This window comes from Vombatus ursinus, unplaced genomic scaffold (assembly GCF_900497805.2).
Source record: "Vombatus ursinus unplaced genomic scaffold, bare-nosed wombat genome assembly UNPS02014786.1, whole genome shotgun sequence".
Taxonomy (NCBI): Eukaryota; Metazoa; Chordata; class Mammalia; order Diprotodontia; family Vombatidae; genus Vombatus; species Vombatus ursinus.
The window spans coordinates 22,031,753-22,057,464 of record NW_020954564.1 but is presented as its reverse complement, the minus strand read 5'-3'; the positions used below and the strand labels follow the sequence as shown (position 1 = coordinate 22,057,464).

The 25,712-nt window shown below is 35.7% G+C and overlaps 1 protein-coding gene across 1 annotated transcript in view; it reads right to left on the bottom strand.

Annotated features, from left to right (window-relative positions):
- ANKRD27 (ankyrin repeat domain 27) overlaps positions 1–25,712 on the bottom strand; it is a 92,973-nt gene that overhangs the window by 39,220 nt on the left and 28,041 nt on the right. The window contains 12 exon segments of the mRNA XM_027868066.1: positions 3,447–3,574; positions 4,862–4,954; positions 8,630–8,762; positions 9,440–9,518; positions 11,330–11,451; positions 12,017–12,093; positions 12,181–12,246; positions 12,354–12,407; positions 12,500–12,559; positions 12,766–12,920; positions 14,202–14,358; positions 16,854–16,964. Coding sequence (XP_027723867.1) covers positions 3,447–3,574; positions 4,862–4,954; positions 8,630–8,762; positions 9,440–9,518; positions 11,330–11,451; positions 12,017–12,093; positions 12,181–12,246; positions 12,354–12,407; positions 12,500–12,559; positions 12,766–12,920; positions 14,202–14,358; positions 16,854–16,964 — 1,235 coding nt within the window.

Sequence of the window (25,712 nt, the reverse complement as noted above, 5' to 3'; positions counted from 1 at the left end):
CAGGCAGAGAACAGAAGTAAGGGATTAATCATAAACAAAACAAAATGAATCACAGGGCAAATTGTGAAGAAGTTTAAAGGCAAAAAAAGTAATAATTTGTGTCCTATGTCTGGGGAAAGGGAAAAGAGCAGAAATAGTTTGCAGCAGGTATAGATCACTAGTACTGTCCACACTCCTGACTCACTATCCTCTTCTTTTTTGTAAAGGGAAGCAGGAAGCAAAGAAAGGAAAAAGCATTAGAAAATAGGATGGAGGAAAATAGTTAACAATAATAACAGAACATGAAGGCAATGAACTTACCCATAAAATGGAAGAGTATAGCAGAATGGATGAGATAGCAGAAATCAACAATTTGTTTATAAGAAACACACAAGAAAACACAAGGATTCACACAATTAGAGCAAGTGGCTAGAAGGGGTAGCAATCATTATGTCAGACAAAAAAAAGGGCAAAAAAGTAGGTAAGTCTAGACACTCAGAAAAAGAGTATCTTTTAAAAGATAAAAAGGAAACTACATTATCCTTAAAAGCACCAGAAACAATGAATTAATATCAATACTTGTGAGAAAGGAATTTAAAATTTTCATATTAATCAATATATATGTAATGAATATACTAACAATTTAGTTTTCTCAAGAGCTGCCTTTTCCAGCTTGTGAGTCAGAGCTTACAATGCAGCTTAAACTGATTAATCAAAACTTTGACAAGGCTCCCAATCACTGGCATCCTTCTGCCTATGTACCTGAAGTGAAGGGAAGCAAAGACTGTAGAACCTGTTTCCGTCACAGAACTCTGGTTCTGTACTTTAGGGAAGGTGATCACAACCCCCAAAGACTTGACTCCAGAACTGTTGTATTGTGAGACTTAGTAGGTTTCTCGTGGGAAACCACTAAATGATTGTTTTGCAATCCATCTTCCCCCCTCCTTCCCCACTTGTGATTTAAGTATATAACCTGTACTTTCACTTCAGCTAAGGAGAACATTCCTCACTCTGAAATTGATTAATTAAACTATTTGATTACTGGCACTCCCATCTCTAGGCCTGCTTTGTTCAGCTCCGAGCATTCTCAGGTTAGAGACAGGCTCAGTAAAAATCCTGTTAACACTTGACATGTATGCACCAAATCTTTACACAGTATCTAAATAATTAAAAATTAAATTATTTACAGAGATAAATAGACAATAAAACTATATTAATGCAAATCCGATCTCAGACCAAACACTTGACACTAGCTGTGTGACCCTGGGCAAGTCACTTAACCCCAATTGCCTTAAAAAAAAAAATTCCTAATTTCAAAACTATATTAATGGGGGCCTTCATTACCCCTTTCAGACCTACAAAAATCTAACCAAAAACAAAGGAAAACATTAAGGGGTTAAATATTTTTACTATATCAGATATGTGGCATCTCAGGCAGTTACTGAATGGGAAAAGATATGAGCATACATATTTTGCAACAGTACATACTACTTTTATAAACACTGACTACCCATCAGATATATATAGATATAGATATATAGATATAAATACTGACTCACCAATAATGAAAAGCAGATATATTAAATGCATTTCTACTGATTACAATACAATAAAAATTATAATCAGCAAAGGGCCACTGAAGAAAAGATTAAAAATTAATTGGACAGAGGCAGCTAGGTGGTGCAGTGGATAAAGTTCTGGCCTTGGAGTCAGGAGGACCTGAGTTCAAATCCAGCCTCAGACACTTGATACTTACTAGCTGTGTGACCCTGGACAAGTTACTTAACCCCAACTGCCTCACCAAAAAGGATAAAAAGCAAAAAAATAAAATTAAAAAAAAATTAATTGGACACTAAATAACTTAATCCTAAAGAATTAGTGGGTCAAAGAACAAATCATAAAAACAACAGATATACCAAATATATGAGATACAACCAAAGCAGTCCTGCGAGAAAAAAATTTAATTTCTAAAAATCTTTCATCAACAATAGAAAGCCCAGATCAGTTAAACATCTAACTTAAAAAATAGAAAACCAACAAATTCTTTAAAAAGTCAATTAAATACCAAAAGAGAAATCTGAAAATCAAAGAGATTAATACATTTTTTAAATTTAAAAAACCATTATTCTTATTTTTAAAAGAAGAAAATCAAGTTACCAGTATTAAAAATGGAAAAAAAAATGCACAACAAATTAAGAAGAAATGAAGGAAATTAAAAGAAATTATTTTGTTCCACTAGATACCAATAAAACTTACAACTTAAGTGAAATGTCTGGGTATTTACAAAAATATAAAATGCCAAGAACAAAACAAAACAAAGAACAGAACAAAGAATAGACAACTTAAACAACCCAATCTCAAAGAAAATGACAAACCATAAATGAACTCCTAAAGGAAAATTATGCCGAGTCCTATGAGTTTGCTAATCATCACACAAAGTCAGGAAGTGTCAGAGCAAGTATATGAGCCTACGATTTCCTAATTCCAAGTCCAGAACACCTTATAGTATGACATGCCATTCTTAAAAAAGTTTTACTGATTCCTTTAACATCAGTCTTTTCCATATCTATTCCTTCCCCACAAAGTCAGCCATTTCTTGAAACACAAAAAAAAGAAAGTTAAGCAAAACCAACCGGCCAATCCTATCGAGCACAGTCTTCAAACTCTCCAACAAAAGAAAGGAGAAGCATTTCTTCACCTCTTCTACAGGTTCAAGATTAGTCATCAGAATTACACAATATTCAATGTCATTTAACTTTTTCTTGTTTATATCAATGGAGTAATTGTGTATTTTGATTTCTTGGTTCTACTTACTTTACTCTGTATAAAATAATATCTTCCTATGTTTTTCTGAATTCCTCATATTTGCTATTTCTTACTGCATGATATTCCATTATATTTACATACTGCTGCCCTACTGAAGGACATCAACTTTGTACATTACATATTGCTTCAAGGAAGCAGCAGCATCTCTATCAAGTGTGCTGTCACAAGAAAAAGAGTGATGGGAAATGGAAAAAGCTAAAGATGAAGTTGCTTCCGTTCCAGAAAATGCCTGAAAAAAACTTGCTCTAACACCAAAATGATATACCCTATGATTATGCAGGCAGGTTTTTCCCCCCAATAAAAGTCAAGAAAAGCAATTAATTTTTTTATATTTGCATAACATGTTAAAAGTCTACAAAAGTTTTCACGTACACTGTCTCATTTCAGGTTCTCTGTATCTATCTTGCTAGTAAAATGACCCTGTGGGATGTAAAAGATAGGTGGTATTACCCCCATTTTACACGTGAAGTTTAAAAAACTTAAATTATTTCTTCAAAGTCGTAAGATTGCCTAAGGTAACATGACTAATAAGTGGTAGGGCCAATATTAAAACTTAACTGTTCTTTCCACTATACCAACTCATAATGTTTTCAACATAAATGTTCCCAAGCAGTGTGTTATATCCCCAAGGACCCTCTTACCCGGAGACCAATTTCTCACAGTTGTCGCAGAAGCAGAGAGGATGGCACATTTTTTGAATGGTGTCTTTATCATGGTCATCCTGACACAAAAGTTTTTCTACTTCTTCCTGGTTACCTGAAGCAATGTGCTACAATAAATCCAGAAAATAGGATACATAATAAAATGCTGTCAAACAAATAGTGAAATCTATTTTAATATTGCTTGGTTTCAATTTTTCAGGTTGTAAAGCTCTTTTTTCAAAGTTTTTAAACTACTTAATTGGCTTAGGTGACAGAGGGTTGGGAGGGAGAGAAATTAAACTGAATACTAAATTAATGTACTTGTACTGAGAAAATAGCCATTCCCTATCTTCAAAGTTTTATCCCCCAACAGATTTTAGCATTATCTTTCCCCCAAACCTCCTCTCCCTGCTATATTCCCACAGGGTACCACTGTCTCACAATCTAGATATCATCCCTGACTCTTCACTGTCTCTCAAACCCAATACCCAAATTGTTGCCAAGGCCTATCAATTTTACCTCTGCAACGTATCTTGAATATGTCTCCTTCTTTCCTCTGACACTGCCACCACTCTGGTACAGGCCCTCATCAACTCACACTTGGATTACTGAAGTAGCCTACTGGTGAGTCTGCCTGTCTCAAGTTTCTCTCCACTCCAATCCATCTTCCATCTAGCCATCAAAGAGATTTTCCTAAATCATAGGTCCAACCATGTCACTCTCCTACTCAACAAACTCCAGTAGCTCCCTATCACCTCCAGGATCAAATACAAAACCTTTTCTTGGTGTTCAAAGTCCCTCACGATCTAGAGTGGACCCCTCCCCTCCACAACCTCTGCAGTGTTCTTATACCTTATTCCCCTTGCCATGTACACTTCTATCCAGTGACACTGGCCTCCTTGCTATTTCATGAACAAAACACTCTCTCAACCCCGGACATTTTCTCTGACTGTCCTCCATGCCTAGAGTGCTCTCCTTCCTCATCTCTGCTTATTGACCTGCCTGACTTCCTTCAAGTTCGAACTAAAATACCATCTTCTATAGGAAGGCTTTCTCAATCTATTAATTTTAGTGCCTTTCCTCTCTTAACTATTTCCTATCTATCCTGCATATAGCTTGTTTATACATATCTGACTGCAAACTGTCTCTCCCACTGGAGTGCGCTCCTTGAAAGCAAGGATTGCTTTTGCCTCTTTTCAAATCCCCTGCACTCAGCACAGTGCCTAGCACATAGTAGTCACTTAATAAATGCTTTTAGACTGACTGACAGCATATACTAGGAACACAATAAATGCCTTAGTAAAAACCAAGCTAGCAAATTTATAATCCCAAGTTACAAGAGTCATCATAATGGATTCTAAAAACACAAACCACAAAGCATTGTCTTTAACCACAGACAACTATTGGTGTCTTACCTTAAACAAACAATCAATAGGGGTCGAACTCATCTGGGATAGTAAGTTCATTCTCTGCCTAAGGGATAGCTTGTCACTAAACCCCTCAGATTCCTAGAAGACAAACACTATGAATTACAAACAAGATATATATCATAGTAGAGACAATATAATAGCAAAGATTACTTAATCTTGACAATTTCTAACTGAAAAAGATAAACAGTTGATGTGTTCTTTTCTATTCTCTCTCATTTATGACAGGCTGCATTTAGGATAGGGATTCTTAACCTTTTCTTGAATCATGAACCCCTTTGGCAATCTGGTGAAGCTCATGGCCCCTTTCTCAGAGTAATGTATAAATTCACAAAACAAATGCATGAAATAAAATACATAGCATTAGAAAGGGAACCAATCCTATTCAAATACAGTAAACAAATTTTTTTTTAAAAGTTAACAGACTCTAGGGGATATTTAATTCGTTTATAAAGATGTTTAAGATATTTAATCTAATTAGTTATTAATTTTAATTGTTAAATCAACATAAGATTAATTAATATCAAAGAATGCTGCCAGAGACAGGTCAAAAATATATAGAGAATATAATATAGAGAGAAAATTTTGTCCTCACACCACGGGGAGGGGTGGTTGCCTGGGTGACAGATACAAACTTATCGACGCTACTGGACCTTTATACTTAAACAGAACAATAAACAAGACAAAAGATGTCTCTTCTGAGAAAGTATGAAGACAAGTAAGGAGAAGACTACTTACAACTGTTCCCTGCTAATCATCAAATTACATCTCATAAAGGGCAGAAATTATTTTTTCAAGCAACAAAATATGTTCTGTCTGAATGACAGGAATAAACTACAATCTTCTGCCACCCCCTAACACTTATCCCAAGATAAGCGTCCAAGAGCTTCGCAGAGCTAAGGTATGTTGTTTCTGTGCTTTTTAACAGAGGCTGTTTTCTTAAAATTAGAGGTGCTTTAATTGTTTCATTTGGTTTTTTCGAGTACTTTAATCTCACTCTTTTAACCTCTAATATGTAAGTAGGAATAAAAAGAGTATAGCACTTCCAGATGTCACATCGTATTATAAAGCAACAGTCATCAAAACCACCTGTAACTGGTAAAAAAAAAAAAAATATCAAGGTAGAACAATGGAATAGACATGGAGAATCAGAAACAATGGAACTCAATAATCAAGCTTCTGATAAACTAGAAAACCTAAATGACTTAGGAAAAACCTCCTTATTTGACAAAACTGCACGGAAAACTAGAAAGCGGCCTGGCAGAAATTAGGCTTAAACCAAACACCTTATACCATATTCCATAATATATTCTAAATGGATACATGACCTTAATATTAAAGTAGATAAAATTAAATAAAAAATTAGAAACAAATCATATAATTCTCATGGTTAGGTTTAGGTGATGTATTCTTAACCAAAGAAGAATTAGAGGCAATTAGAAAAAATAAAATGGATAACTTTGATTACATGAAACTGAAAACACAAAACTGCACAAACAAAATTAATGCACTTAGGACGAGAAGGAAAGCAATTAAGTGGGTGGAGAAATCTTTGTACCAAATTTCTCAGATAAGGGTTTGGTATTCAAGATATATAAACATACACACAGACAGATGTGTGTGTATGTGTGTGTATGTGTGTGTGTGTATAATACAGATACATGCGCATGTACATATACATATGTGCATATATACATATGTGAACACATATGTATACAAATAGTTCCTACTTTATACAAATGGACCATTCCCTCAGTCCTCTATGTAAAGCACTTTTTACATAAGTTGCCTGGGCATGTAGAGAAGGGAGGGAGGAAGACAGAAAGGAGGCCATGTACCCATGGAGGGCTGGCACATGGCTCAAAGATAGTTGGGGTCAGGGACAAAGAAGCAAGAGCAGGAGGAAGAAGATGCCAGCCACCTGGGGGCCTGGCCAGAACCAAGAGGAAGAACACATGAGGGCAGACACATGGGGGCTGGACATGGACGCAGATAGGAGAGGCTGGGTGACACGCAGAGGCCAAGAACAGACAAACAACACCCAGACAGAGAGAAGACAGACACATGGGCAGAATGGGGCAAAGGTCTCCTCTAATGGAGTCAGAGATCACAAGCCAAGCCCCCAGTCTAGGAGCAGTGGCAATATCGGCAGTCTCCTCACACACATCCATTTGTCTGCTTTGTTGTTTGTTTGTTTTTTTTGCGGGGTGGGGGGATAGAATGCCCCAGAATGACAAACCAAGGGACAGGAGTGAAGAGAGCACAGTACTGCACAGTAAACTTAACAAAAGTGTCTTTTTGGAATGCAGATTTCTTTCAGAATTCTTCATGTAAAGTCGAAATTGCATAATGCGAATTTACATAAAGTAAGAACTGCCTGTATCATATAGGAGATAAACAGATGTATGTATATATACACATAGGTACATATACATACATCTGTGTGTATGTATATACATATAATATATATACATACACACACTTATACATATGTATATTTATATCTATATGTATATACCTATGTGCATATATATGTATATGACCAAAAGCCATTCCCCAAGAGACAAGTAGTCAAAAGATAAACAGTTCTCAAAAGAACTGAAAACTATTAACAACCAAATGAAACCACCAATAAGAGAAATGCAAATCAAAACAACCCTGAGGTTTCATCTCATACCCAGTAAATTGCCAAAGATGACAAAAGATAGAAAGAGTCTATGCTAGAGGAGTTGTAGGCATGCTAACGCATTGTTGGTGAAGCTATGAATCAGTGCAACCATTCTAGAAAGCAAATTTGGAATATGCAAATAAAATGACTAAAATGTCATTTGATCCAGAGATTCCATTACTAGATTTATTCCCTAAGGGGGCCACTGATAAAAACAATGTCCCTATATACACCAAAATAGTTACAGTGGCACTTTTTCTGACAGCAAGAAATGGAAACAAAGTAGATGCCCATCAATTGGGAAACAGCTAAACAAACTATAGTACATAAGTGTAATGGAATATTACTGTACTGTAACAAACAACAAACACGAAGAATACAGAGATACATGGAAAGATTTAAATGAAATGATACAGAGTGAAGTAAGAAGAAACATGAAAACAAAACACAAAATGACTATAACAACATAAATGAAAAGAACCACAAAAAAATCAAAAATGTTGAGAAATTATAAAGAATCCATGTGTTCTTTATGTAATCTGAAACATAGAATTAAAATACTAATTAGGAGTATAACTCTCCTAGTTAAATCAGGATTTAGCATGATACTAATAAAATCAAAAGCAGATAAAACTGCCATTTAGACCATTATATCAAGAATATAATAAACCTTATACAATTTTACAAGTGAATTATTTTTTATAGAAAATCTCTGGGTGTGCTTCTCTTATCCTGGAATGGCAGCACTGACTGGTACCTTTACTACCAGCTTTCCTTTAAGCTGTCCACTTCCACGATGGACCCAGAAGGAATAGAAAGGGGCAAGGCTGGACATGATTGTTAGCTCAGAGGTGAATTGAGCCAAAATTTAAAATTTATTTTGTCTTTCAGTAGGCAAACTGAAGTGAATAACAAAGCTTTTTTACTGGTGTCAGAAGGCTCAAGCTCAGCTTCCCTTCACCCACACCTCCTCAAGAAGCAGTGAAACTCCAGTCTTCTATAAGAGGCATTTGAACCCCTTCCCTTCAATCCTTCAAAACCAAATGGATTATACCATCATAAGTGGAATAATCAAACTGAATTCTTACAGAAGGCTTTTCAGAGAGATTTCCTTGTCGAATATACTCTACTGCAGCCTCTATTGAAGTCAGGCAGTAACTCAATTCATCTTTTGTTGAACTACTAAATCTGAAGTTTTTGATGTAACTCAAATTTGCCATCCTAACAAGGAAAAAAAAAAAGAAAAGTTATAATAATATATGCCCAATTGACACATACTCAAAGAATCTATAGTCAGTCCAACTGATGTACCAAAACTAAGATGACTAAGACTATCACCAGTAGATATGGCATTGTTCAGTTAATCTGATCAATTTGAGTTCCATCTGTGCTTAATCTTAAACTGATCCAATAGAATTAAAGAACAGTACTTACTCTGCCCAATGAGAAGGGATTATACACTTAACATAAACAGCTCAAAATGAAAATAATAAACTCATAGTAGAACCATCACTAGTTCTAGATTACAAAACTCTGTGCAAGTATTGTTGGCATTTATTCAACAAGTCTAGAAAAATCTACCAGTAAAAAAGATACAACATACAGGTTATCTAATGATTGCTTGTATGCTAGGTATTTCATATGTAAAAAAATAACTGTAAGAAGGCTTCTTACCCAAAAAATTTACTATCCTGTCCTTCTCCTAAAAAGTACACATGAGAGGAGATATATCAAAACTGACATTTTTTTTAACTTTCCTGAAGAAATTATTACTCAATCTGGAAGAGTGATCAAGTACCTAGTCATTATAAAGGTAGGTACTCAAAACATGAGAGTCTAGATAATGGAAACCACATTGTAATGTTGCAGGCTAAAAACATCTTTAAAATATTTTTTACCAATTTGGTATCTCTGTCTTCACAAGTAAATAAAGCAGGACAGACAGCAGATCATCAGCACACATGGTCTCCATGTTAACTATAGGAAAAAATTTTCAAGAAAAAACAAAGATATAGTTAAATCTCTCTCTACCTATCTCCAAAATCACATCCCAACATGATTACATCGCACAGTAAAATGTCACTGTCCCCAAACTAGAAGTCAGATTCAATGGAAAAAAAATACCCACACTTTGCATACACAATAAACTGAATGGCCTTTAATATGATATAATTATTTTTTTTTCAGGGAACTAAGAGACCATGGGAGTCTAACAAGGGACTAAGCATCACAGCTCCCTAAAGCTATTAACAAAGATATATTTTCCCCATTTGAAACCATTTATGTTTTAAAAACTACGTGCTAGTTAACTATTTCTAGCTTTTTAAAAGTATCATAACTGGACATATGGCTCATCAGCTTACTCTCACATAACTTACATAGAATGTAAAAGTAAATATATGTATTTTTCAGCAAGGAGAACAAAGAGGGAAAGGAGATAGCTATGCTATTAGTGGGATGATGGCTATTAATCAAAAGTATATTCTTCTAAGATCTGAAAAGAATAATCAATTAGAGATTCTAATGTGCTACACATATTCCCATATATTTTAAAAACCTGATAAAAGTGACAATAAGCTTGGTTATTTTCCAGAGCATAATTAGTTGAAAATTAATATCTGCTACGAGTGGTTGCAGACGAAACACGTAAGATTCTCTTTCAAAGTGTATCTAGAACTTCCTACCACTGCCGTTATTCCTGGGCCCTCATCTTTAAAACCAGCGCCTTTTACATTATGGCTGTCACAAACATCTCCCTGTACCTAGATTTCATTAGCAGGAAATGTCCATCAAGTCTCCATTGGAAACAGATATTTTCTTTACCATCATCATTATTAATAATAATAACTAGTAATAATAATAAATTACCTTAACATTTGCAAAGTTTGGGGTAAAGTATGGAATGCTAACCTAGCACCTCATCTGTAAATCAATCAATCAACAAGCATTTCTTAAACACCTACGATGTACCAAACACTAGGCTTGGTTTTGCCTTGTGACAACCCTATGAAGTTAATCCTATTTTGTAAATGAGAAAATTGAAATCTACAGAATTTAGATGACCTACAATTACACAGCAAGTAGGCAGTAGAGCTGGGACTAGAATCTAAATCTTCTTGAACTAAGTCTACTGTAACAAACTATCTCCTCATGATTTAATTTCCTTTTTTCCTCCTAAAGCACAGATCTGACTATATCACCTCATTACTGAATAATCTCCAGCAGCTCTCAATCATCTCCAGAATCAAATACGAAACCCACTTTTTAGTTTTCAAAGCTGTTCATAACCCAGTCTCTTCCTACCTTTCCAGGCTTCTTACACCTTGCTCCTCTCCACATTCTCTGTGAACCACTGACATATGCCTCCTTGCTTTTCCTTGAACATGACTCTCCAGAGACTCCAACCATTTCCACTGGCTATCTCCCGTGCCTGGAATGTTGATTTCCTAAAGTCCTACCTTCTGCAACAATTCTGTCCCAGTCCTCCTTAATCTTAGTGCCTTTCCTCTGACACGACCCCCAGTTTATCCTGTATCCTGTCTGTACAAAGTTGTTCGCATCTGGTCTTTCCCATTATTTTGTGAGGTCCTTGGGGGAAGGGACTAGTTTTTGCCTTTCTTTGTATTCCCAGTACTAAGCACAGTGCCTGGTACACATAAGGTGCTTAATAAATGTTAGGTGATCAACTGACTATGTAATTCTTTATATCCTTCCGTTAACTGTATTACTCTCTAAATTTCAACACTGTAGGAACATTCTATTCCCATTTTCCCTCCCTGTACACAAACCTCTTTGGCTAGGAGATTGCATAATTAACTGTACCACTTTTCGAAGACAAACCAACTTCTGTTGTGGAGAGGTACATTTGTTTAGCTGACCCAGTTCTCTCTTTGCACGGGGTATGTTGAAGCTGTAATGTAATTTGGAGACACGATTTAGGTCAGATGATGAAAGTTCATACTAATTCTTGACCATTTCACAAAATAAGCATCTCAAGTTACTGACTTCATGGACTTTTTAAAGGTAATGGAAGAGAAAGCAAAAGAATCATATTCAAAACGATAATTTGACAAATCAGTGGCAAAATGCAGCTGGATTAAATGCCTATTTCTAATGAAATTGACAATAGTGGGGATAACAAATCTAGAGTTTATAATAAGGCCTCAGAGGTCAACTAGTTTAACCCTTTCATTTTATAGGTGAGAAAATTGAGGTCCAGAGAGGTGAAATAAATTGCCCAAAGTTACACAAGTTATCAAGTGTCGAAGGTAGGACATGAACCCTGGGCCTCTAACTATGCCACATTAATCTAGAAAATATATTACACTTGCTAACCTCTCTAAAGGGGATTACAGGAAGCAGAAAAATTGTTTTTGAATCCCTCTCTATCCCCCAGGAATCAAAAACCACCCACAACTATCTCTCAGGAAGAAGCAACAACCAAAACCTCAGTTTCGTTATACTGTAACTCTTACCTGAATTCTGGTTTAACACCAATATCTTTCTGCTGAAGGTCTTGAAGACTTCTTGTAATTTTGTTAAAGGCAGCATCCTAACAATAAATTTTTAAAAGTTTAAGTTTCTTCAAAAATACAGAACATGACTTCCATCTCTCTCCCGAAGCATATTTAAAACCTACCTCACTTGCTTCAATAGTTCCCACATATTTAAAGATCAGATCATATATATCATGATGAATATATATCTGCAAAATTAATAAGATCGTGTTTTTAGGAAGCATATTATGCAATGGCAAACATAATATTTTAATAGGCTATACAATTTTTCCATCTTGCAACCTTAGCCACTTACTTCAACTGCCTGTTTCATCAAATTCATCTGAAGCTCCTGTTTGGCTAGCATTTTCTAGGCATTGAGAAAATTATGTTAAAAAGAGCTTTATTTGTACTGTGTAAAACTTCAAGTAAATATCTGTATCTACAAACCATTCTACTTACCAAATGAGAATCTCTTAACAACTGCTGGAGACATTTAGTATAAAGTGCATTCACTGAATCCTGTGCAAAAAAAAGTAAAAAGTATCTAGATAAGCTGTCACTTTTTAAAATCAATACATATAAGCCATCTTGGAATTAAAAAAAATAAGATAAATATTCCCTGAATGGCCAAAATAGCCATAAGATTTTAAAGTAAAGAAATAATGACTTTCCTGAATTGAAAAAACAATTGAAACTACTACTCCATAAAATTACAAGCTACTGACTATGTAATGACGAAGGCTCTTTCTTTCATAATCTTTGAATGTTCGGTGGAAAGATGCAATGTTTTTGTCAAATCTCTCTGAGTATCTCCCCAAAAATTCTCTTACATCTTCAATTGTTTTCAGAGTAAAGGAATCTGATGAGGTTGAAGATTCTTCTGTAAAGAAAATAAGAGGTAAGCATAACCAAGGGCTCTAATGGTTCCTGGCCCTTCACTCATTTCCAAACCTGGAAATGGACCTCCTCGGGGCATCTAGGTAATAGAGTGGACAGAGCACCAGCCCTGGAGTCAGGAGGACCTGAGTTCAAATTTGACCTTAGACATTTACTAACTGTGTGACCTTAGGCAAGTCACTTAACCAACTGCCTCCAAAAAAAAAAGAAAAAGAAAGAAATGGACTTCTTGGTATAAAAGGGAAAGATCTTCTTTAGATGGTAGAACAGTAGGCTCAATGAAGGTCCATGTTAAAAGCAAATTTTATACGGGGTATCCAAAAGACTGGCCCAGTAAAGCTACAACACCAGCCCAAGACTATACCACCGAATGAACACCTAAAAGCTGAGAAGGCATTCCTGTACTGTGGCTTACCCTGTTACCTGGTAATACAATGAAAAGTGTAATAGCAACATTCAAATAAAACACTGTCTCACTGTCTAAATATCAATAGCTAACTTTTTTCCAAAACATCAAAATCATACACATTCATTAAAACAATAAGGTCTCAGAAGCAAATGATTTAAAGGGGGGGGGCAAAAAAAACTGTCACTTGAGGAACAGGATTTAAAGATGAAACCCACAGATTATGCCAGCCAACAGATGTTAGCCTGACTATTCCTATACAATTTTTTTTTAAAGGCAATTGGGGTTAAGTGACTTGCCCAGTGTCACACAGCTAGTAAGTGTCAAGTGTTTGGTCTGAGGCCGGATTCGAACTCAGATCCTCCTGACTTCAGGGCCGGTGCTCTATCTACTGCTCGACCTACCTGCCCCACACTGTTTTGTTTTTTTTTTTAAAAGAAATGTCTGTAAATTTTTCAAATGGGATTATATGATACTGTGAAATTATTTTTATAGTTTAAAAAATAATATCATCAAACAGTTAACATTTTACAAGTTTCAAAACAGTTTTGTTTATGAATAATCTCACATGAGCATCACAACTCTTGTCAGTAAGGTACCGTTAAATACACTTTCCAGATGAGGGTAACTGAGACTTAAGAAAAGTACAGTGGCTTGCCCACAGTCACATGATTACTTAATGGCTAAATGAAGGACATGAACCCAGATCTCCTGACTCCTGGTCCAGTGCTCTTTCCACTACACCACCCTTGGAAGATTTGACCTTTTACTTAAATACAATTTGATACAATCACTGTTTTACATACATAAATAATTTTTAAACAAAACATACAATTAGAAAGTTTTCTCTAAAAATACCTGTGCTCTCTTTTTTCTCCAATGGATGAGCTATACACAGTATACTAAAACTTTCTTCTTTTTCATTGTAGAAAGTTTCTTCAAAGAGAACAGGCACTGAGAGGGGATAGGCAAAACCAGCTCCTAATTTAATTCTGTTTCCTTGTATAAAAATCTCCTGAAATTAGAAAATAGTAATCAATCACACAACCGCCACCTAATATTCTTCCCATCACCCCATGCCAATGCCTCACTTTAAAAAGCCAACATTGTACCTCTTCTCCATACAGGTTTGAATATGACAGGTTACACTTTTTCTCTTACTTGTATAACAAAAAGTTCCCAACCCTCTTTCCTTCTATACAAAGATCGCACTGCAGTTATGACATTTTCTTTTTTAATGAGAGGTGGGAGAGAAGGCTAAGCTATTTACCAAAGGTAGAAAAAAACCTTTACCTTTTAGAAAAACAAAGTAAAGGCTAAAAAACAGACTGATTCTATTTGAATGAGATAACTGATCAATACCTTGTTCCAAACAAAACTGACAACCCTGCATATATCTCTATCCACATTGTATAGGTACCAACTTTCCTTACGGCAAGCTTTCTTTTTTCTGAAAAGGTGATCAGTAAATAAGATGTCTAATTTCCTTAGGAGATCAGTCAATTTCTATGTGCTCATTCAAGGTCTTTAATTTATCCGCACTATTGACAACAATGATATCAAACTGCTTATTTATATGAAAAGAAGCAAGTCTTTCCCAATACATGTTTTGAAATATCTGTGATCTCAATGACATATATGTTAAGCACCTGTTTACCCAGGTGGCAGAACAGTACATGAAAGGCAATGTGTTACATTAGAGACAGCACTGAATTCCAAGTCAGAGGACCCCTGACACTTACTACCTTGGTGACCTTGGGTGAGTCTCTTTACTCCTCTGGACCCCCAGTTTCCTTATGTGTAGGGGGTAGGCTGAGATGGCCTCTAAGGTCCCACAGCTCTAAATCTATAATCCTATGATCCATACCAAAAGCATGGTCACTTCCAGGAAAAGATGCACAAGGCTTTCTTCAGAACTCTTCCTGATCAAAAGAAAGAATTTTATAATGATTCAACCCCTGAGGTGGGGTCTTAAGAATAGGACCTGCACCTTACATGGAGATGGGTTTGTATGAGGTCTTGAGACAAGTTCTTCCCTTCCAAAATCTCTCTACAATCAGCTGGTCACAGTGACAAAAATTCCACCGCTAGGATCATTCATTTGGGTCTTAAAGGTTTCTTTGGTTCCTAGAAATTCCCTATGAAAACATGGATACTACTAGGCTGGGAGCTACCCCAAACTTATCAGCCACCAAAATCTCAGAAGCCAACTCAGAGAAAGGTCTTACAAGAAAGGAGAGGATGAAGGGGAGTGTGTTCTTCCTCAGGAACAAGGAATACTAAAAAGGAAGATCAGAAACAAAGAATAACAACTTTCTTGACCTAAGGTTGAAACCTAAGAATATAACCCTTACACAAACTCAGGAGTAATTGGACACAATTATGTCCAGTAGAAATCCATGCTATTCCTAGTGAGCTGGCTAGAAATGAGAGATACAAAGAAACACTGACTCACCACACAAAAATATTTGGTGAGCCCTGGCTTTATGCAGTGATGAAGCTGGGTACCAAGGGGGCAGAAATATGAACAAGACATTCTTCACTAAAGACTGTTTTGACAAGGAGGTAGAGGCCTCCTTCTAAAGACACAGATGTGTGTCCTAAGTTACCCATTAGGTCAATAGCTTGACTGAAAAGAATTACAAGGCTGATACCTAGCCCCAGGCCACCTTCTCCCCCTAGGTCACTGTTCCCTCCTTTCTCTTCCAAGCAAAGTGGGCTCTCAGTGATATGGAGCTGCAACTTCTCAAGTCATATTCAAGTCAATCTTTAACATTTCTCAAAGTACTTACATATGTTCATGTAAAAACATAAGCATAGCCACATAAAGCCGCTCCAATCAATGTTGTTCTGCAATAATATTGTTAAAATATTGTCACTGAATCCCTACTGTAACATCATTCTCCACTGTGACACACATATGTACACATCTTCAGAAGTCCCCTATCTCTCAGTCACAATCTTAAGTGAAGAATATGTTTTGCTCATATTTCTATCCCCTTCGCACCCAACACTGTTGCCACATAAAGCAAGTGCTCACTAAATTTCTATGAAACTGTCTCCTGTGTTGTGTTATCTGCCTATCATGCTGTCATGAAACCAGTTAATAACACTAGGTCACATATGCCTATATTTCACTGAACAAATTCACCAGCAGCAAAGCCCTTCGTTGCCAAAGATGGACAACATCATGGGAATAGAGCTAAGGACCGTTCTAAGCCTACTATTACAATACTTGCTTGGTGGTAGTGAGCCCTAGTAACATACAAACTATCCTCACTGGGCCCAGGAGCCCCACTGAGAGAGCCCTCTAAACCATCACAACCCCTCTTCCCCAACCTACTACCACTACCTCCAACTCAGGAATTGGGCTTCATCATTCACTCAAAAAAGCATAAAGAAATAAAACGCTCTTTGTTTCTCCTGTCACCCTGCTCTGCGTCTCCTCTCCCACATAACTCCCCTCCCCTTCCCAGTGTCCCCTGGTTGAATTATGAAAAAATTGGGTACCTTCCCATTCAAGGTCTGAAAACTCTCTCCCACTGGTTTCAGGACATAAGAGTCAAACTGACAGGTAGACTGTGTGCTGCTTGGTAGGCTTCCTTTACAAGGTACTAAGACCTACAGGAACAATCAGTTAAGTAGATTAGTGTGATACTCAAAACATCATCAAAAGCAGACAACAATGCTCCAATTTGATTACGATGATTATTTTTTTCAACTAGTCCAACTAAATTCAGCTTTTGAATCTTACTGTTACAAAAGCTAGGGTACAAGAGGGGTGGGGGGAAGGCAACCCTAACAGATGATAACTGCTAACAAAAGACACCACCTTTTATTTCTGGAGGCAGCAGGACCTCTCACCACTAGGGACCTCACTTCCCCAGTCCCCTGGAAGAGGTAGAGGGCACTTTCTTGTACCTTTGCTCAGAAGTAGACAAACTGGTTTTCTCCCAATGTTATGACTACAGATTTCTGCTGCTAACTGCAGAATTCTCCATGCCTAAGACAGGCTAATTCAACAGAAGAATCAGTAGGATTTATAGCTAGAAGAGACTTTATGGAGCATCTAATCATAGAATCAGAAGAAGGGCCATCAACTCCTTCATCTTACAGATGAAGAAACTGAAACCTAAGAGGGTTAAATGACTTGCCCAAGGTCACATATATAGCAGGGGCAAGATTTCAACAAAGATCTTCTTACTCTAAAATCAGTCCTCTTTTCCATCTACCAAGCTTTTCCACTATTGCTCACCTCCACTTCCAAAGAAATTAGGATAGGACCCTCAACTTAAATTAAAATGCCCCTCCAATGTTCTGCAGCTAAAATACCTAAATAACCTTCACCATGACATGTGTGATGGGTTGTCTTTCACCATAAGCAGTCACACCACACAGACTCAACCACTAAAGCCAAGATAGTGGAACAGGGACATGATTAATACTAACAGGACCAGGCAAGTCAACTGACAAGGAACTGTATTTGTTAATAAATTTTTTTTTCTTTCCCTTATCTGCAAATTCACTTTAAACAGAAATAATTATAAATTGGTATTATAATTTTACTTTGAAATAAAAATTTTCATGCTATTACCTCTATTTCCTTTGTCTTATAGATTTTTTTTAAAATGCACTGTCAATTGAAGCAGTTTAGTCTTTCAAGGTATTCTTAAATTATGGTTTATCTAGTTTTTTAACAATTCAACAAGAAAAGTAATTATCTGACGTGGCTAATCATGTGACCATTACAAAGTAAGGATACTATTTCAGGACAAGTCCTTTTCTTCTAACCCTCCTCCCACCAATTCCCCAGAGTTACTTTATTTCGCTTGAAATAAACCTTGGTAGCTCTGTATCAGTAAACAGACTTCTTTTTACTGGGGAAGAGAAAGGATATCAACCTCTAAATATATTCCATAGTAGTGTTTATTTTAATTGGATGGGAGATATAAATAATGATTTTGTAACTACTCATGTCATTAACAGAGCCCTTCACAGCTCTTTAGGACAAGTCTGGAAGTAGAACTTATTCTATTAACAATGAACTCAAAGAATTTAACTTTAAATGCTAATACTATTTTGCATCTATATAATGTATTATTTTTATAAATTAAGTAAGTCAGAAATAGTACTATGATTCTGCAATATTTCATATGCAAAATTTAATAAGAAATCTGCCATTTTTCTAAGATTTTCCTTATCCAAACATATGCTAATATAATTATGTCTCTTCTAGCACTTCTGAGAAGGAAATCATTTTGGTTTCAGTTTACATTTAGGTGATAACTGCTAAGCTCTTCATGGGGAAAAAAAGAAACCTAAAGTCATATAATAAGCCTCATTCATGTTCACTGTAGATAAAGAAGGCAAGAGGCCAAGATAAATATGTGATAAAAGAAATAAGTTTTTTAAGTCAGAGAAGGAAGGGAACCATTATATATTAGGGGTGGGGGAGGTGGGGGCTGGCTATACCTATGACCACAGCACTTACCAATATCCTGGTTGTGCTACCATCATATGGCAATTATCACATTTTCTATCATATTGAAGCTCTGAATAGAGGTTTAATATCTCCTACTAGTATTTGTTGCCAACGATAAAATTCAAGCTGTCAAGTGAAAATTAGAATTTTGGAAAACTTGCATCCTCCACCATAAGCTTAACAGCTTCTCAATTCTTAAAAGACTTTTCTGATGAGATTGGTGGTAATGTTAACAATACAATTTTTTTTTTATATTATATAATGAAATCTGTCAACATTTTATTTTAAGATCGGCAGAACTTAGTGAACTAATATTTTCAAAATGACCAAGGGATATTATAAAATCACGCATGATTTGTAAAAGATCCATTCAAAGTACAAGATAGGCCAAAGGATTTTATTGAAACAGAGTACTACAATAAATTCATGGATATGATTTGAGATTGCAGACTGCATCTAACCATTAAGAAACTACCACTTGTCAACTTTTAGTGCAGTATCAGAGAAAAATATCTACATTTATCTGAAAAGGCTTTAATAACAAAATATTGTTCCCTTCTCCAACTACAAATCTCTATGAAGCCAGATTTTTTTCATATACCTCAATACTTCAATATACCTTATCAAAACAGATTAAATGCAGAAGCAGATATGAAAAGCCAGTTGTCTTCTATTAAGTCATACATTAAAAAAATTTGCAAAACTGTACGATTATGCCACTCTTCTCATTCAATTGTTTTTGTTTTGGAAAATATAGTTATTTTTCACTAAAACTGGTTATGTATGCTTATAAACAGGTTTATTATTTTTAGTGAATTAATATTTTTAAATTTTATTTTTTAATTTCTAATAAGATAAATATTGATGGACACCCACAGACACAAGAATTCTTTGAAGTCCTCACTAATTTTTAAGAGTGTAAGGGGGTCCTAAAACTAAAAAGTTTGGGAACTCCTGGCTTATATCTATGTAAAAGCAGGTCTACAAAAATAAATAAATAAAACAAAAAATCCTCTAACACCCTTCAACATAATTCTTTACTGACAATAGGCTGCAGCATATTCATATCTACCATGCATTCCTCTACTGCCCAGTGGGTGTCCTGCAACTCTAATAATTCACAGACTGTGATACTACATGACTCATAGCCATACATAAGTGGAAGATTACTGATACTTTAAAAAAAAGGGGGGGGATCTGCACATTAATACACTGTTTATGGAGCTGTAAAATGGCTCAACCATTCTGAAAATCAATTTGAAATTATTCTAATAAAGTGACTAAGATATCCAGGCCCTCTCACCCTGAGAACCCACTGATAGGCATACAATCCAAAATATTTATAGCAGCTCTTTTGGTAAAAACAAAATACATAATAAACAAAGTAGATGCCTATAAATTGGAGAGTGACTAAATAAAGGATGATATATGAACATATTGGAATATTACTATGTCATAAGAAATGATAAATATAAATACAAAAAACATGGAAAGATAATATGAACTGAATCAAAGTAAAATAAGCAAAACCAGGAAAACAATAAACACTTCTATACCAACATAAAAAAAAAACAACAAAAAATGAAACTGATCATTATTTAATAATGACAAACTTGACCTAGAAGAATGTATTTCCATTATCCACAACCTTTGCTCCCACTCAAGTACTGCTAAATGAAGCTGGAAAAAAATCATGAAATCACGCTAAGTAGGCACATTACAAATTTACATTATATAATCTCAAATGGACTCTCTGCAGCAAGGTCATCTTTTTATACTTCCCTAATCTATCCGCTACCCCACTCACCACAGTAACTTTTCCAGACTTCTTTATCCCCCCTCAAACCTCTCACCACCCCCTCAGCTGAAAAACTTGTGTCATATTTCACTGAAGAAATTGAGGCCTTTCACCAAGGGCAATCTCTTCCACCCTCTTCTTCATTTCACATCACTCAGATGCCTTCCTCCACTATCATCTTTAACTCACATGAAGAAGTGCCCCTTCTCCTTGCCAAGACAAACTCCTCTACATACATAAGCAATCCCATTCCAGCTTCTCTTCTCTAGAGACTGAAGAGCAGCAGATTACTCCTGCCATCCCTAGTCTTTCACTAATCTTCAAATTTTCTCTATCCTACTGGCTGCATACCAACAGTTTATGAGCCCTTCCATGTCTCTCCCATCCTCAAAAACTCCTCACTTGATCCTTTCATCCCAGATAGTATTTACCTAAATCTCTCCTTCCTTTCCTGGCTAAACTCCTTGAGAAGGTGATCTACATTAAGTGCCTCCAGTTTCATTCCTCTCACTTTTTTCTTAATTCCCTACAATCTGGCTTCTGATTTTCACCATTCAACTAAAAACACCTTCCTAAATACTCTCTCTCTCTCTTTAAAACTTAAGGACTTTTCTCATTCCTCGTGTTCTCTGCAGCTACTGACACTATCAGTCACCTTCTTCTTAATACTATACTCTCCCTAGGTTTTCATGGCATTTTTTTATGCCTGGTTTCCTCCTACCTCTGATCAATACATCTCAGTCTCCTTTGCTGGTTACACCTGCTAACCATGGGTGTCTCCCAAGGCTCTGTTCTCTACTCTCTCTATTTTGCTTAGTGATCTCATCAACTCCCATGCTGATTCAGTTATCTCTATTCAAATGATTCTCAGATCTATGTATCCAGCCCTAACCATTCTCCTGACCTCCAGTCTCACATCTACAACTGTCTATTGGACATCTTATATTACATGTCCTCTAGACATTTAAATTCAACATGTCCAAAAGTGAATTCATTATCTCTCCCTTCAAACTCTCCCCTCTTCCTACCTTCTCTATTACTGTCGGGTACCACCACCCTCCCAGTCACTCAGGTTCAAAACCTAGGGGTCAATTTCACTCTCTCATCCCACCATATCTAACAAGTACTATTTAACAGCTTTTTGGGCACAGTTCCAAATTATTTTCTAGAACACCTAACCAATTCATAGCTCCATAAACAGTACATCAATGTATGTCTTCCCATAGCCCTTCTAGCATCTATCATTTTCCTTTTTTGTCAACTTCATCAATTTGATGGGTGTGAGGGAGAACCTCAGAATTGTTTTGATTTGCTTTTCTCTAACTAGTAAGTTAGAGCACTGTTTCATATGGCTTTTAATAGCTTGGAATTCTTCCTCTGAAAACTCCCTGTTCATATGCCTTAGCCATTCATTAGTTGAGGAATGGCTCTTAGTATAAATTTTAGTCAGTTTCCTATATGTCTTAAAAATGAGATTTTTATCAGAGAAACTTACTGTAAACATTTTCCCCTCATTTACATGCTTCTCTTCTCATTTTAGCTATATTAATTTTATTAGTGCAAAAACATCTTAATTTTATACTCTCAAGATCATCCTTTTTTACCTTCTGTGACTCTCTCTTTTGCTTGTTTAGTCATTAACTCTTCCCCTACCACAGATCTGACATATAATTTAGTCCTTCTTCCCCTAATTTGTTTATGATGTTACCCTTTATATCTAAGACAAGTACTTATTTGGAGCTTATCTTAGAATATGTTGTGAGATGCTGGTCTATAACTAGTTCCTATTAGACTTTCCAATTTTCTCAACAGATTTTGTCAAAAAATGAGTGAGTTCTTACCCCAATAGCTAGGATCCTTGAGTTTATCAAATACTAGACTACTCTGCTCGTTTGCTTCATTATATCACGTTCATAATCTGTTCCACTGATTGACCTATTTCTTATTTAATGCTATACTGTTTTGATGATTTTGATGCTTATTGCTTCGTAGTATAGTTTGAAATCCAGTGCTACTAGCCCTCTCTTCTTACCCACTTTTTTCTTTGCTTCCACTGAGAATTCTTGTCCTTTTATTCCTCCAGATGAATTCTGTTATTACTTTCTTCTGGCTCTATAAAGTAATCTTTTGTGGCTTGGTAGTTTGGCAGGGCACCAAATAGGTAAATTAATCTAGGTAGTACAGTCATTTTTGCTATAGTGGCTCAGGCTAACGATGAGCAACTACTATTTCTCTAATTATTTAGATTTTTTATTTGCATAAATGTTGTTTTGTAATTATGTTGACATAGTTCGTGTTTATTGACAGGCAGAATTCAAGTATTTTATATACTCTATTTTAAATCAAATTTCTCATTCTTTCTCTTCCTGCTACATTTTATTGGCAATATAGAGAAATATTGGTTTTTTCTAGAATTTATTTTCTATACTGTAACTCTGCTGAAGTTGTTAGGTGTTTCAATTAACTTTTAGTTAACTTGGATTCTCTAAGTAAACCATCCTACCATCTACAAAAAGCAATAATTTTGTTTCCTCTTTACCTGTGACTATTCCCTCTCTTTTCCATTTCTTGTTACTATAGCTAGCATTTCTAGCATTACATAAAATAATAAAAGAGATAATGGACATCTTTGCTAAATTTACTTCTTATTTTTTCTGGAAAAGCTTCTATTTTATCCCCATTACAGATAAAATTAGTACTTGATCATACATAGATAAAACTTATCATATTAAGGAAAGAACCATTTAATTTCTATACTTTCTAGTGTTTTTTTTTTTAAACAGGAATGAATTTTAGGATTATACTCAATTTTGTTGGGTTAAGTTATTCTTGGTTATAAGCTTATATCTTTTGCTTTCAGAATATGATATTCAAAATTCTATGCTCCTTTCATCTACCAGCTGCTAAATCTTGTGTGATCTTGATTGTGGCTGCTTGGTACTTGAATTCTTTTTTTCTGGATACTTGCAATTTTTTTTCCTTTGACCTGGACACCGAATTTTGGCTGTAATGTTCCAGCAAGTTTTCATTTTAGGGTTTCATTCAAGAGATGATAGGTGTAGTGTCTGTATTTTCACTCTGCCCTGTGGTTCTAAGAGATCTGAGTAATTTTCTTTTACGAACACTAGAAATATGATGAGTAGGATCCATTTTTGATCGTGGTTCAGGTAGTCTAATGATTTTTTGGGTCTCCCCCCCCCAAGTTATTTTCTAGGCCAGTTGTTTTGCTATGAGATACCTTATGTTTTTTCTTTTTTTTTTCAGGCTTTTAACTGTTCAAATATTTCTTGTCACATAGGATCACTGGCTTCTATCTAGTTCATTCTAATTTTCAGGGAGTTTGTTGCTTGGGCAAGGTTTCGTATTTTGTACCTATTCATTCTATTTTCAATTCTTTCTTTCATAGCTCATTTCTTTTGCAACTTTCCTCCAGCACTTACTTCATTTATAAAATAATTTTTGGCTCTTGAGGGGGGAAAAAAACCTCTCAATTTACCTCTTCATAGGAATTCTAGCCAAATTTGTGCCTAAGCTCTTCCAGGAGACTTTGCATTGTTCTGAGGCTTGATGCAATGAATAAGCTCTGTAGAAACTCATCAATTATAGGGAATCCCTCTTCAACCCAGACTCTGTGTTAGAGCTTCTCTATCACAATGGCAAGTATTTTTGATGAGCAGCTAGGTGGCACAGTAGATAGAATGCAGGGCTTGGAGTCAGGAAGACCTGAGTTCAAATCGAGCCTCACACACTTATTAGCTATGTGACCCAGGAAAATCACTTAGCATACCTCTGTTTGCTTAATGTTCTCAAATGTAAGATTGTTGTGAGAATCAATTGAGATAATATTTATAAAGCTCTTATCACAGTGACTGGCACAGAGTAGCCACTAATTAAATGCTATTACTATTATGAACATACATATCTTTGTTTTATGCTTCATCTGATGTTTATGATCAGAGGGTCACTGAACAGGACTATTTTTCTTACATCTTTCAAGGAATCTTGAATGATTTTGATGTATCGATGGGGAACATTTTGATTTAAAAGGACCTATAAGGTATCTTTTTCTGTAACCAAATACTTTTCCATAATCAAACAATAAGCACAATAGCATTATATTTTCTAAATCTTTCAGTTAATTAAGAAATGGTAAGGATGTGATTCATTGTTAATTATAACTTGCAAAAGCCTGCTTGTTTACTAGTAATATCCTCATCAAGAGTGACTTCAACTCAGGCATATAGGTTGGTAGTCATTAATGTTCTCAGTCATCCTTTGTCTTTTATCATTTTATTAATTAGATCTTATATTAATTATATTACTAAGATCTGAGGTCTTATATTAATGAGATCTGAGCTTTTTTTACCCTTCTTTAGTATCTTCTCCTCCTTCAGATACATTATATATCAGGTCCCTCAGTACTCTCACAATTGAGTTACTTCCAAAACATACTATCTTTTATATATACATGGTCCAGTCTAAATGCTTTTCCCATCTTAGTCCTCTTTATTATCATTACTATTTCCTTCTATAAATACTCCCAGAGCTATAATGTTGGGGTTCAAGTATGGTGACTCCACTGTCTTTGAAGATGAAAATACTATGTCATTGCATTTACAAATCTTTTCCACTTTTCTTCTTTTGGTAGTCCTCCTTCCATTTTCACTCTTCAGTGCCCTTGGGATGGTTAATTATCCAAACTATACAGGGAATTAACATAAACCAAGAATGATTCAACTAATGAGTAACAGGTCAAAAGATATGAAGAGTTTTCAAAAGAAGAACTGCAAATTATTAAAATATGAAAGATTATTCCAAATGAGAAAAAGCAATATGGATCAAAACAACTCAGGCTCCACCTCACATGTAGTAAATGGATGGGAACATTCAAGATTGCGGAGGCAACGGGAAGCTAGTCATACTAAAACCCTATTGGAAGGGGCTATAAATTGGTACAACAATCTAGAAAACATCTAGGACTGTGCCAAAGAAAAAAGTGACTAAAATGGCCATACACTTTCCTGCAGAGATCCAAGTACTACGTGTGTGTGTGTGTGTGTGTGTGTGTGTGTGTGTGTGTGTGTGTGTG